Source organism: Cataglyphis hispanica, chromosome 4 (genome assembly GCF_021464435.1).
Source record: "Cataglyphis hispanica isolate Lineage 1 chromosome 4, ULB_Chis1_1.0, whole genome shotgun sequence".
Lineage (NCBI taxonomy): Eukaryota > Metazoa > Arthropoda > Insecta > Hymenoptera > Formicidae > Cataglyphis > Cataglyphis hispanica.
Window position 1 is genome coordinate 11,916,898 of NC_065957.1, and position 15,345 is coordinate 11,932,242.

Sequence of the window (15,345 nt, forward strand, 5' to 3'; positions counted from 1 at the left end):
TTGACGTGTTTATATTTAAATATATACATCGTCGAGACAGACGATGACCCGAAAAAACGATAAACGAGAGAAAGATTCACGTTCCTATATTAGACGTTGCGCTTGACAGATGCCCGCGACAGCTGATTTCTTCGCATCTCTTTTTCTCGAGCTGCTTTCGGATCAACTTTCAGTCGCGGTCGTCAGGGCTGCATACATTTCGCTTCGCCAGACGCGTTCCACTTCCGTTTCTTTCACACCGTAATAGTACGTCTGGATTGTGGAATATTAGAGCAAACCCCGGTAAATTCAAGAATACTATACAGCGTCACTGGGAGGACAATAATAATAGCGACAGCAATAATAATAATAATAATAATAAAATATAACGGCAATCTCTTTGTGTTGCTGGGCGGCGAGCGACGCGTTTACGGTCCTGAACTTGGACATCGCTCGGAGCGCGCTCGGTGTGTCTGCGACGGAGTCTGCGATAAACAAACTCTGGGGGAAATTTCGAGGAGTGGAAAGCGCGATACATTTCTTTCTCGGATAAACGCTCGTTTTCTCGTAGCACGAGCGATCGCGCGTGAAGTCGCTCTGTCAATCGGTACCTGACGACAGACGCGAGCGCTGTGCGTGTGCTGGTGCGTGGGTGCGCGCAGGCTGCAGGGCAGAGGCCTGGGGCAGCAGAGATGGGTAGCACGGACAAGGCCGTAATCACGGGGTTCATATGCAGACTTTGCAGCAAGATGAATCGCTTCGTGATCCACATCTATGGGGAAGAGGGCGAAAGGATGAAGCTCGCCGAGAAGATAAACACTTACCTGCCGATCACGGTAATTTCATTCGCACCCATCCGTTCCATCGATTTCCATCTCTCGCTTCTCCGACCTACGGAAGCGATGGAGATTCCTAAAAGAAAACGTAACTTCTTGCATACTTTTGTCGGATAAGGGTCTTTATTCTTCCTTGACATACCTATTCCACTTTCTTGCGGAACATATTTTACATATTTTTGAAAAAGGGAGAGAGGGCATCGATTGTCATGTTTTCTAAAAATGCATCACATCATTTTTTCCATGTTTACAAATCATTATATCATTGGTTCATTCTTCATTTAAATGATTTGATATTCAAGCAAGTGCGATGAAATAAAGCAATTTCTTCTATGTGCATATTTTGCAGGTAAACATGAATGACCCGCTGCCAAAGACTGCATGTTTACATTGCATCGAACGATTAGAGGCGCATCACGAATTAATGGAACAGATCATGTTTACCAGACAGAGATTAGATCCTGATAATAAAGCGACCACAGTAGCATCCTCTTCTACGACAACCTTAGATACAGCTCCGGCATCTAGCCCACCTCCTTGTTGACATGCGCAATGGAAAATAGTACTCCCTTTCGCTCAATGCGCCATTCGCCAAGATTAAATGATATTCCTGTATAATTTCTCATTTCTCATTTATGCTAATAACTCAGTGATTGAAATGTGTAAAGAAAAGGACACACATGGTGAGATAAAAATTAATGTCAAATTACATTTTCCTATATAATTTAATATCTTGTATACTTACTTCAGCAGTGAAATCTGAGTTGTAGCAGTGAGTATTCTTTTATGAGTATTAAAAAGGTTTGAAAATTGTTGAACATCAATGTCCATTTCTGTCTTGTGATGGAATGAGATTTCACAAATATCGAGAAATCTTCAATGAGAGACACGCACAAAAGTATGCTCCTTTATATAGTCCTTCTATTGTATAAACAGAGCAGCAATTTAAGTAAGAAACAATTTCAGTGTAAGGTCACACATTGAATTTTTTCTCGCTAATCTATGGTCAATAATGGGCAAACTAATTTGTAAGAAAGTGATACTTCAAACGCGAAATATATTCTGGGCGAGCGCAATAATATTGAGATAATTGAATATATGTATATTAATGTTAGAGATGTATTGGATTTCAGAGAGAGAGAGTAGCTGAAGTAGTTTTGTACAGATTTTGCATTCGATATTTCTTACGAACACGAAAAAATAATAATTAAGACATATTCAATAAAAAAACAATATTCAGCTTTTACTTCTTAATGAAAAAAAAAAAAAAATATTCCCATGATAAGGGAGAACTAGATGTGAAACTCAATTCTGTATAAAGTAACAAAGGATAGAAACATTATTTATACAAACATTGTCTATTAAAAAAAGCAAGCAAGAGGAGTAAACTATAAATATGCAATTTACAATTAAATAAAATTTTAATTATAATGATGTATAACAATAAATTAAAAATATAAAACATTGGAAGTATCAAATCGTATTAAATTTACTAAATTAATTAAAATTTTGTTTGCAATTGTGCGCTTCAGATCTTTATTTTCAAAATATTATATAAATTTTTTTAATTAGATAATATGTTTCTTTACTTATACTTGGATTATTTATGGTGTACTTGGTATATTTATGATTTATGCATGTAATCTTTCTTTGCTACTCTAGATACTCAATAGCCAGTACATTTCTTAGAGCCACTTTAGCCAAATAACGATTAATTTAATCATTGATTAACTTACGAAATAACCAATAGCAAAATTTCACAAAATGTCAATTGTGAAACTTTTATAATTATATTGTTAGAAATTTTGATGTTGGTCATCGTGCAATTAAATTAATTAACGATTAAGATAATCAAAGTTTGATCAAAGTAGTCCTAAAAGTCATATATACATATATATTATTTTATATTTTATAAATCTTACAAAAAATATACTTTCTTTAGAAAATATTTTATAATATTCTTTCATTTTTTTTAATGATACTATTATATGTTCAATGCATCGATTCTATTGTGGTGTACAAAAATTAATCAATATATATATATATATATATATATATATATATATATATATATATATCGCGGCGATACTATATACTGTATAATGTAGAAATTTCTTATAGTTGTAGAACATTAGAGCATAAAATTAAAATATGAAAATTAACTTATAATGCGTATATTTTAAGTCATTGATTTATATTATGTAATTTTCTGTTACTTGCTATGTGACACACAAAACAAGTGATAGAAGAAATATTGTATATTATATATATATATATATATATATATATATATATATATATATATATATATATATATATATGTGCGTGTCATTAATGGTGCATTATGTTGTGTAATCGATAAAAAACAGTCTTATATTATTCTTTAATACAAATAAGTGCAAAGTACAATAATCTGAATATTTATATATTATATCGAAAAAAATTAGGTTTTGCATCAGTTTTACACAGATTTTAATCTGTCCATCTTTGTTTGTAAGCCACAATGTAATAAATATGTATATCAGATTTTAAGTATACAATTTATGCAAAATTAATTTTTCTTATTCTATCTCTCTCTTTTAATACATTTACAGGGCACTTATATAAATAAAAATCCAGGAGCAATACAATTAATGCAATATATATATGAACATTGTTTCTTGTTAAGATAAGATTTATTTCTTAATGATACTCACTGACACAGTTAAATGTTATGAGAAACAATTACTTACTGTTTGGCGATAAAAATTCGCCTTGTGCTTATAATATGTACTATTTCACATGTAACGTTGTATGATTTATAAGGAGATTAACTGTTTTCAGAGATGAGGATGCATTTATGACTATTTATCTTGATACATAAGTGCAAAGCACAATAATCTGAATATTTGTATATCATATTGAAAGAAATTGATTTATCTTTTTAAATGATAATTTGGATTGTCAAAATTATATTTGTGAATTGTTACAATTTGATATTAAAATATTATTGCATTATAAACTAAAATTGATAAATAACATGACAAATGACTTTTGTGTGTATTATATCATTTCATATTCTTTTTTAAATATACTTTTTTGGTATAATTTTCAATTTTTAATTCAATTTTTAACAAATAATTAAAACTTTTTAATTAAATTTATAGACTAGAATTTATATGATATAAATATAAAGGCAAATAATTTAATTTCATACTTAATTTTGTACAATAAAAAATTTTAACAAATTTCATAATTGAATTACTCGAGATTGTAACTATTATAAATAATAATATATAATTCTGAATAAAAAGAATATAAACTAAATAATATTTCCTTTCATTCTTATCATTTTTTTCTTTTAAAAACTTTATTAATGCATAATTAGTTGTATTCTAATATGAAAATATAGATTTGTATAAAATATTATATTTAATATTTAAATGCAATAATAAAAATTGCTTTAATATATCAGTCACACACAAATATACAATTCCATATAGCACAAATTATTGAAAGATTTTTATGTCAAAATGCATCCTCTAGTTTTTTCAAAACAAATACGCGCGTATATGTGCTACTGCAACATTTTTTTCTGAGACTATTATACATCAAATTGCGCAGCTATGTTAGAATGTGCAATAAACTATCAGAATCTAATTTGGGTTTATAACACACATAATGTAAAATTATATACAATCGAAGAATCCCCACGACTTTTTTTATTCGCCTTAGATTTATGTGCAATCGCTTTCTTACATCATAAAGCATATTCACATATTGATTTTTTATAAAAAAATATATATCGAGATATATATATATATATATATATATATATATATATATATATATATATATATGTATGTATATGTGTTGTGTTTGTCCGTGTATATATGCGTATGTATTGATATAAAATTTTGTTCTTTTTTCAGAGATAGCTTTGTGTATTTTCTTACATGTTTTTTCATCTAACGGCATTTGATTCACATCTTCGATGTATTTCTTAAGATTAAATTCCTTCTTTTTTACACTATTTTATCTAATTTTTTAATACTTGTTTTTTTTAAGCATTCTTTAATATATATAATATATATATTTAATATATATAATTTATCGCTTTTGACATTGTCTGTAATTTAATATAACTACAGTGACAGATCAAGAATTTTAAAGATAAAACTCAGAGAGATGCACGTATATATTACATATATGATCTTTAATAGAAAATCTTTTTCCGCGTTGATATCAATCATGGTTTAAATGTAAATGTCATTCTCTTATAAATAATTTTATATGTGTCACCGAATCTAAGGAAACAGATACATGAGTCGAATATAGGATATCTCTACTCAAATCTTGTAAAAAAAATTCCTTAATCTCCCAGATATTTTTGTTCAAAATTTCAGATAAAAAGAATATTTTAAAGATTTTTTTAATGTAATTTCCTAAGATAAGTTTTCTTTTATTGTACGCGTTTTTTAATCCTTTTCATTCAAACGAAGTAAAAGCACAAAGCCATTTAAGTTTTAAATGCTAGATTTATAAACTGATATATACTGAAAAAATAAACTGAATAGATGATTTCATTAAAATAAAAATTTTTAAATTACATATTTTCATTTTTTATCACTAAAAAACAAAATAAAGAATATGTATGCAATATTTTGTTGACATTGAATATATATAAACAGAGATAGATATATATTTATAATATATTTTAAACACATAATTCACAACTTGACTTACCAGCGGATTGTAGACTGCTTATAGTATAATAGCAAAATTATTAAGATTTTTTTTTTATTTCTAAATTCCCAATAAAATGTTATGAAAATTCCCTGATTTCTTCAGATATAAAAAAATTGCCTGAGTATTCCAGGCTTCCCATGTCTTATCAGAAAGCAGACTGTACGAATGATAAGCAAATGTCCGCTTGATGCATTTCGATATATATCTATATCGAAATACAAATATAAATGCATCTCTAATAAATCCAATCGTGGTATATGACATCGATGAGCAAATAATAGCTATTTAAAGAAATATAACAATTAAATATTACATGAAAATTAGTAAATTGTTAATATTGTTGAGCTGTATTCACGATAAATTATCAATCATGAAGAGCACGAAAAAGAAAACAATATCGTTATTTTTTATCGAGAGCATCGGTATTCATTTACATGTGTCAATATACAAATTGTTTCTTCTCCAAGTATAATACTATCCAAATATAATAGCATCTTAACGTTGTGTTATATACATAAATTAAAATAGCAATACAAACATTCCATCTTTTACATTCCATGCTTATACAAGAAGCCATTGCTCATGATTTCCAGAACCACAAAATAAAAAATTGCAATATTATTTATATTATTTGAACGAGAATCTTTTATGTATACGTATACACGCGTGGCTTAATCATCTCACACACACACACAATGTTTAACAATTCACAATTTTATTCTAATTTATAATATTTACACATTTTTTCCTACAATACTAGAAAACGTGCAATGTTTACATGACGTCACTGGGATTTTTATGACATGTACTTTGTCTTTTTCAATGTTATGTGAAAACAGCTCAACCGCAATCGGTGTGGTCGTGCTCCAAAAACAAAATGGTCAGCTTAATTAATTACTTGTTCCCAAGATTTTTATCAACAACATATGTAACTATTGATAAATATCTCCTTTTTTGAGAAAAAAGAAATGAATAATACCTGAAAAACGATCATCAGTTTTGATAATTTGTACTTTGCATCTGAGCAGGTGACATAGGATACAAATTTTTTAATTATTCGATGACGAAACTTGACGAAACAATGTACAATATATATCATATATGAGTGTATCGCTCTGATAAACGCATCATCATTCTAAATCTTACGACTATATCTACAGTTTATTAATACAAAAAAAATGTGCAGAGACAAATATTATCTAAACAAACTGTACGTAGACAAAAATTGTCATGATTGCATGATGCCCGTGTCGATTGCTACTTCAATATTTCTGAAAGTCGAAATACAAAAGTTTTACTTATTATTCGAGAAAAGAATGATTTTTTTCAACACTGTTTATCACGAACAAGCTTGCTGCATTTCTGCTTTAGCTGCTTTCATCGCTGAAATAAAATGTTTTATTTATATTAATTTTTATATCAATGTTACAAATAAAAAAAGAATTACGAGATTAAAGTTTTTAAATCTTTTCTGTATCTATGTACAACAATTGGCAAATGGCGGTTTTCGAAAGAAAACAAATTGAAAATTGTGGAGATAATAATGAGCAAAAAATAGTAAAATATTTACCTTCTCGTTCCCGCCTTCGTAATTTCTTTCGACGTCTTTCTATAGCGGCGAGTTCAACCTTCACGGCATTATATGTCTTCCGCAATTCGGTTAATTTCTGCTGTAGCACAGCTATCCTTTGACTACCATCCAATTCAGGATCTGCAAAAATTTAATATAACTATTTTGAGAAAAATGCTTTTGTGATTTCCACGCAATTAAATCTAATCAGATTTACAAAAAATTCGATGTTTTTAATGTGTAATCAGAAAGCATAACGCGCAAATATAAGTTTTTAATTAATATACCTAATTCGACGTAAAAGTTATATTTTGTTGGTCTTGGTGATCTCGACGAATATGTGCCAAGATCAGGGACAGTGGTGATTGTGTTGGCGTGACTCGTCGGCGTGTTGTTAACCCCACAAAGATTAGATCCTTCGCTGGTGTCGTCGCTGTCACTTCCAGCTCCGTATCTACCGTGCCTACTACTCTGTCTACCGGGTTTCTTTGGTATGGCGGCACCGCCAACGACGCCACATTCCGAGTGCTTGCGATTTCTCTTGCGCTTCTTGGGTGATTGCATGTCGTCGATCGACCGTTTAGCGGGCGGTTTTAAAATTCTGTCCGTACAGTTACCCTCGGAGTTTGGCAGAGTGTCGTCCTCACTGAAGCCCGGACCTTTGCCGGCGCTGTCGTTGTCCGCCTCGGAGCTATCGCGATTGAGCTTGATGTTATCTTCGGAGATCGGCGACGAGCCGCCAGTTCTCTCCTCTCTGGGCGAGCCCGAGATATTGGATATACTCGAATCGGGGGTCGTTGGCGGCGTATTGTCCATCACCGGCGCGGCTTCGTTGCTTTCTCGTCGTTGCGGCGGCATCAAAACCGGTACATGTTGTTGTTGCTGATGTTGATGTTGTTGTTGCTGCTGTGGCTGGCGCATACTTAAAGATGCGGTCTGTTGCATTGGCAAAGAAACCGGTATCGATGCCTCGACGGTCTTTGGCAATGCCATGCTGAGGGTGACAACAGTGCTGCTGCTGCTCGTCGTACTTTGACCCGAAGTTGGTGCGCTCGCAAAAGGCATCTCCATCAGCACTATGCTGCTCTCGGTAACTTCACTCTTGGGCGGGCTACACGAGGGACCGACGTTGACTTGTTCGATACTCTCGGACGGCGGAGCCGGTGAGCCGGGTATCTCCTCTTCGCACAACAGTGAATTCATCGTCTCGCCCTCTTCGTCCGTCTTTGAAACCGATGTTACGTCGATCTTGAATTCCGTACACTCTTGCTGTTGTTGCTGCTGCTGCTGCTGCTGATGTTGAACATTCTGCGAAGCTTTCAATGAGGGCTGTCCCCTCGCATATCTATCTTGTTCTCTATTCTGTATACGATCCAATTCCGCTTGTAGCTTCACATCAAAACTGGACGTCGATACTTTAACGTCTTGCGATTCTTCATTATCAATCACAAGCCTCTGTTCCGAATCACTGCTGTCCGTAGAATCTATAATATGATCCTGATTGATCTGTTTTTTACGATTTTCAATTTTGTCTTTTTCCTTTTGATCGGTCACTTTATTATACTCCTCTTCGGACTGCTTACCACTTTCTTTCTCGACACTTGTCCAACTTTCATCCCTCGTGATTTCCTGCAACTTGGTCTTGTGCTCAGCGACGATCTTTGTCTCCTCTTTGAACTTCTTCAATTCTGCTTCTTTCTTTGGCTTCAATTGTTGTACCTCTTCCTCTTTCTTAACTGTCATACGTATAATCTCTCTGCACGGATCTTTCACGTTAATCTCTTCCTGTTCGCGTTTCTTGTCGTCTATTTCGATCACAGTAATACTGCGATCCACATCTTTATTTCTTTGTGAAACGTCTAATTTCTTTGACGAGTCTTTGATTATCTTTCGCGCGAGATCGGATGTGTCCTCGTCCGCGACCTTTTTGGTGTCTTTAGTTTTATTTCGGAATGCCATAGCAGCGGCCGATAATTTTTCTTCTATCGTAGACGTCGCTGGCAGTCTTGCGCTTATGGGAGCTGGAGGTGTCACGATCGGCGACGGAATCGGGGTGATGTCAAGCAACTTAGTGTCCAGCATTCTCAATTCCGATTGTGATTGTCCAGCTGTAGACAACAACTTAGTTTGATTTTGTTTCTGATCCAGTGAATTAGAGGGTTTGTTACTATTACTCATGCTAGCTGTTGCGCTGGTTTCTTCCTTCGAGCATTCAATTACGGTGCTCGTCTCATTTTTCTTAGATTCAGTCATGTCCGCCAATTCAGTGTTGCTGTGAAACTGGATTTCTTGTTGATATGTAAACACATTATCTTGTTCCGCCTCTGATACCTCGGTCTCTGATATAATTAGGCGGTCTTCTGAGTCATCGCGCGTACCTTCATCATCCGCTGGCAAATCATTAAACAAAATACTTAAGCAGCTGGACATTTTATTGGGAAGTTCCTCTACGGTCATTGATTTCAGTTGATTAAACGACGAGGTGGACTCGCAAAACTTGTTAAAAACATCCTCGCACGCCATGTACGATGCGATCTGAGTAGGTTTGCTGCTGCTAGAAGCAGCCGCCACTGTTGCTTCGTTCACATCGTCGGATCTTTTACCGAACAATTTCCTCGGTTTCTTTCGAGAATCATTATCTGATGGCTCCAGTGGTTTCGTTTCTTTTAATACCGGTATCGCGACTGGCGTTTTCTGCTTCTTCTTCGGACTCTTAGGCTCATCCTCAAATATTCTCTTTTTCAATTTATCCTTCTCACCACTCGTGTCCCTCTTATTTCTCACTTCAAACTCGAACGGTTCCGGTTCTTTAAACTCGTATATATCTTCCGTGCTTTCCACTTTTGTCTCGACGATAGTTTCCACTTTCGGAGTCTCAATGGTTTTTTCCAATTTAGGTGATGTCGTAATTGTTACTATGTTATCTTTTTCGTCCAACTTAATTTCATCCTCGGGCTCAGGTTCTATCCTAACCAACTCTTTCACCGCTTTATCGAAACCTTTTAGTTCGGATCGTATCTGATTGAGATCAAAATCACGACCTTTCGGTTGTTCCTCCTGGTCACTATCAGGTTCCGATTTAATACCTTGTGATTTGCCAGGTGTTCTTCTCAAACGTCTACCTTTACGCGGTTCATCCAGATTATCTTTGTCATCCTCACCGTCACTCACATCTTCCGCTTTAATTCTCTCTTCCACTCTACTACGCGTTTCTTTCCGTTTTCTTTCCTCCATACCTCTTGTTTTAGTCTTAGTCTGTTCAGTCTCAATAGTGTCGGATTCATAAGCTTCACTGTCTTCGGTTTCCGACGCGATAGATATATCCGTATATCCCGAAGTTCTTCTGGTGCGCCTCCGATGCTCTATGCCAGACAGTTCTGTATTTCTAGTTGTCCTGGTTTGCCTGTTAGCAGGCGTGGCAGGACTCTTAGTTCTGGAACTAGAGCTGGCAACGGAGAGCGGTGTAGTGGATCTGGTCGGTTGCATCGTTTCTTTGTCTTTCTCCTTTTCCTCCTTCTTAACTTCTTTCGCGGATGTCGGAATTGACTGAGCAGTGCTACTGGAAGTAGGAGCGACACTTTGTGCTCGGCGACGGCTCTGCGTTGCGTTAGCGCCCAAATTGCAAGTGCCTTTCATCTTATTGCTGATGCTGTTGGACAGACTTGTACTGGGAGTTTGAGGTCTAGGAGTGGCCTTGATTCGTTTCACTCTGCCTTGAGCTTGTGTAAAATTCTGGGCAATCCTAGATGCTTTAATCCATTCGTCGTATCTCGTATTCCAGCCTGTATAGTGTACAAGGTACATCGGTTCTGGTCCGTCCTTCTCAATTTCGATAACTTTCGCTTCATAAGTAACTTTGGATTCGTGCGTTGGACCGTAATATACCTTCAATTTATCGCCACATTCCACGGGGCCCTTGTAACTCGGGGCAGTCTCCGTAAGTTGTTCATCGGCACGCGACTTCTCCGTTTCATACTCTTTGCGTTTCCTTCCTCGTTTCTTCAATTCTTCGTCCGTTAAACGTCGCTGCTTTGATAATGTCTTCTTTTCCCCTTCTCTGGATGGTGTTCGAGTCTCCCTTCCTTCGGAAGCACTTTTATTCTTTACAATATCATCCTTCGCTTTAGATCTTGTCTTAGTAGCTTCTTCTTCCTTAAGTTTATCATCTTTTTTCTCTTGTTTTTTAGTTTCCGTCTTCTTCTTTTCGGCTGTCTTTTTCTTGGTATCTTCTTTACTTTTTGATTTGGCTCGGCCGGATGATGTAGTTGCTGACGATGCGCCAATAGAAGTAGGAGATGGTGTAGAAATTTGCGCGGTTGGTTTTTGCAATTTTTCAATATTAGATGATGATTCAACATCTCCTTCTATATTTATATCGCTCTCCTGACTACTATCGTTCCCCTCGGATTCTTCTTTCTTCTTTATTTTTATAATCTCTTCTTCTTTTACTGGTTCCTTTTTAATCTCCTTCTTCTCGTCATCCACAACTTTCTTCTCGTCCTCATCCTTGTCACTTTTTACTGGCGCCGGCGGTTGCGGTGGTATAGGAGTATTTCTGTCTTTATCGCGGATTAAACTTCTCCCAGAGCGTTGTTTACGCGTGCTACTTCGCGGATGATTTACCATAGTGCAGCCTAATTTTTTATAAAAATCTTCAAAGTGATGCAAATATTTCTTATAAGCCTGTTTCACGAGATTGTATAAAGGTCCCGAATTTTGCATCATTAAACCAAGTCGTCGTGTTACAGCTTTCCATTGATTCTGATTCGTAACACGATTGTAACCGCCTAATTTGTGAACAGCCCGGAAAAGCCTATACAAGTCTATATCTTCGGATCCGATCATTGGGCAAACATTCATAGGTGTTCCACGATCATCCATAAATTTATATAGTTGAGCCACAAAATGATCTTTTTCCTCACGCGGTTCATCGTCCGAACTCTGAAAAAAGCGATGTTTCTCCATAACCATTGTATAATAGAAAAAAAAAAGAAAAAAATAAGCGAGAAATCTTACATCAGAGTCAAGTTCTCCATCGTAATCACTATTTCCACTGGAAACAGAATGCCCAAATAGAGAATCCTTATCCCAGTGAGGCGGTAATTCATTTTTCTCTAAGAATAGAAGCGCTTTCTCTACTGCAACCTTCAGTGTACTATTCTCAACTTTATTAACCAATTCTTTAGTGAATTCTGTGGCTTCCTTCTTGGGTACTGTATAACTTAAAGAAAGATAAACAAATATTTATATAATATATAATATAAACATTAGCAATCGATATTTATATATATAACAAAAGATTTTTCACTTACTATCTCGCATCTTTAAACGAACGCACCAAATAATCGTCCCTCACTCGTATTCTTACTGTATCTTGAGCAGTAGGTGCAACCACTAATCCTGGAAACCAATTATCCTTCTTCTTTTTGTCGCCAAGTTCCACGCACACCACTTTGCCGATCTCTGGCTCAGTTTCCATTCCTTCTTTTGATCCTCCACTGGAAGCAGAATCGTGAGTGCCTCGTGGTGGACTGTCTTCATCTTCGCTGCTTTCATCTCTATTTTATAAAAATTTTGTGGTGTTAAACAACTATTAGACCTTTCAAAAACATACTTCTCCACCGCACTTACTGCGCTTGCCTTGATCGTCTACCTCTTCTACCCCCGATTACAGGATTCCCAAAATGCTCTGGATGAGTCAATGGGAGTTGGTCCAATGTTTCACTCTCCGCAAAATGCCGTCCACTTTTCAAGCAAAGCGCAGTTCTCCTTAATGTAGTTATATCTCCATCATCAAAAACTACAGTGTACTGACTGCAGTCTTGGATTTTTGTAATTGTAGCTTCAACATATTCTTTCCGATCTACATGTTTAGCTTCGACAGACGCTCCTACTCTTAAAGTCCCTTTTATTTGATCATCGGAAAGTGTCGCAGTTCCTAAACCTTGCGGTTTATAAGTTACGCGACACTTCACTAATCGCACTACTTTACGAATCTTTGCTTCGCAGAAGGCACCCTTATACTTAGCGCTAACTTCCGTACCTACCGATAGGGACGGTGGATCGTCTCCCTATAACAACAATAAATTTAATATTAATGTATTATATCAAGATTATAATAATGATTTCATATCAAAAACTTGTAATACGAGTTTAAAAAGTAACAAGCATCAAAAAGTAAAATTAGAAAGTAGTATAGAAATGTGTTATTCTTGTACATATTATGCAAGTCTGTTTCCTATAACTTTAATCAATATTTATCAATGTGTTTTATATATAAATATTAATTTAAATTTTGGAATATGACAGATAAGAGAAATTCTCTTTTTTACACAATAATTTATATTTCATAATTTTTTTTCTTTCTCTCTTTACATTAAAACATAAAACATTTTTATAAACATCTTTACATAAAACATTAATTATCTTTAGAGTATAAGAATGCAAGACAATACTTATTATAATTCTTTTCGGGGAATAAACTAAATAAATTACACACGTTTCTTTCTGATCCCTGAACACTGATTATTGTAATAGCAAAAAATATTTAACACATTGATAATAGAAAAAATACTACCATATGTATGCATATATATATAATGTTATCATATCTACAATATATAATGTTTTATAATGAATTATACATATTAGATCTATTTTAAATCATATTTCTAATGTGTTTTCTTTTTATTTAAAGTAAAGCACATATAAATCTATAATATTATTGATTTCCCAAATCAATAAAATGCCACAAAATCACATTACAATATAATATACATTTGTCTCAATTATATCTTAAATGACTGATTCTGTTTGTATAATCTTTTGTTTTTTTTTAAGAGAATAATAAGATGACTATACATATATATGTATATGTATATACATACACATATGTGCAATAGAGTATAACTAAAAAAAGAGCGAATTAACTTATGTGTTGCGCATGAAGAAATAAAATAAAAATCTAAAAAACGTGTAATTAAACAAAGCATAATCAATGATGATGCAAATTTTGTGTATTTTGATAGCCGCTTGACGGTCGTCTCAGTCAGTGCAATGACGCTTCCAGGCATCTTGTAGTGCCTTTCACGCCTTAGAAAGTGTCTGTCGCAGAATTGCCGCAACAAGAAAAAACATAAAAACAAGAAAAAAAAAAATTCAGATTTTTATGGTGTGCGTCCCCTGCCTGTGTAACTGGCCAAACGTTCTACGCGGCAAGAGATCCGCATATTCGTACTCGGACTTATCTCCGACTAGCAGAGAGAGAGAGAGAGAGAGAGAGAGAGAGAGAGAGAGAGAGAGAGAGAGAGAGAGAGAGAGAGAGAGAGGGAAGGATAGAGCGGCGAACGAAGCGAGAGAGAGAAAGAAAGACAGAGTGGGAGGGAGAGACAGAAAAAGCGCGGATACGTAGCGCGCGACGCACAACGTATGTCATAACGGATTCTATATGAAAATACAGAACACGAAGAACAAAACCACGCATGTACAGGCACACATACACATACATACATACATACCACACACACACACACACATATATATATATATATATATTATATGTATGTATATATACATACATATATATATATATATATATAACGCGCGCCATCAAGCGAAAGAAAGCGTCAGCCGTCGCGATTACTATTGTTGCTCTACGTCTACGTCGTACTACATTTTCTCCCGCCTGTTTACTCACCAGCATCTTCTAGAGTTCGACGACGCGAATGTTACCAGTATGGATCAAACGCACTAACATCAAAACAACCGGTGCGCCCGTCCTCACATCGTCCTCACTATTATAACGAGCGAAACGATTCACAGACGGAGCAACAGTGAACGAAGACCGACTGACCGACCCGCTTCGAGAAAGCAGACACTCGACACTCCTCACCGACCTCACCGCCAAAGCTCTCAGCAACACGAATCGCAGGCGCGGATGCGCACAAGATTCTACAGTGTCAGACGAGCTTCTTTTTTCGCGCATGCGCGTCAAATGTGGTATCACGGAAGTAGTTAAATTGGTTACAAAATCCCGTAATCCGGCTCCTACTTGATCGTTTCTAAAGGATGTATAATAATTTTTGAAAAATGAATTATGTAATCAATTGTATAAGATAAATCGAGTAATTTAATACAAATTATAATATGTAATTTGTGAGATGATTTAAAACAATTAAAAATTCTGACACTTTCATTAAATGTACATTGCTGTATTTGGCTACGTTTCAAATT

The 15,345-nt window shown here is 35.0% G+C and overlaps 2 protein-coding genes across 3 annotated transcripts; one reads left to right on the top strand and one right to left on the bottom strand.

The window, feature by feature from the left end:
- Positions 1–429: 429 nt before the first annotated feature.
- Positions 430–1,850, top strand: LOC126848708 (uncharacterized). Its single transcript, XM_050589798.1, has 2 exons — positions 430–815; positions 1,165–1,850. Exons 1-2 carry the CDS (start codon positions 672–674, stop codon positions 1,357–1,359), a joined length of 339 nt encoding a protein of 112 aa, XP_050445755.1. The 5' UTR covers positions 430–671; the 3' UTR covers positions 1,360–1,850.
- Positions 1,851–4,478: 2,628 nt separating this feature from the next.
- On the bottom strand, positions 4,479–15,083 carry LOC126848697 (AT-rich interactive domain-containing protein 4B-like). 2 transcript variants are annotated; one of them, XM_050589780.1, is made up of 7 exons: positions 14,810–15,083; positions 12,754–13,184; positions 12,426–12,671; positions 12,130–12,334; positions 7,401–12,054; positions 7,114–7,254; positions 4,479–6,926 (listed from the first exon to the last, which is right to left on the bottom strand). In XM_050589780.1, the coding sequence occupies exons 1-7, from the start codon at positions 14,813–14,815 to the stop codon at positions 6,883–6,885; spliced, it is 5,727 nt and encodes a 1,908-aa protein (XP_050445737.1). In that variant the 5' UTR covers positions 14,816–15,083; the 3' UTR covers positions 4,479–6,882. The 2 variants fall into 2 exon arrangements, with proteins under 2 accessions (XP_050445737.1, XP_050445734.1); XM_050589777.1 differs by having other exon boundaries at positions 12,745–13,184; positions 14,810–15,077.
- Positions 15,084–15,345: the final 262 nt, after the last annotated feature.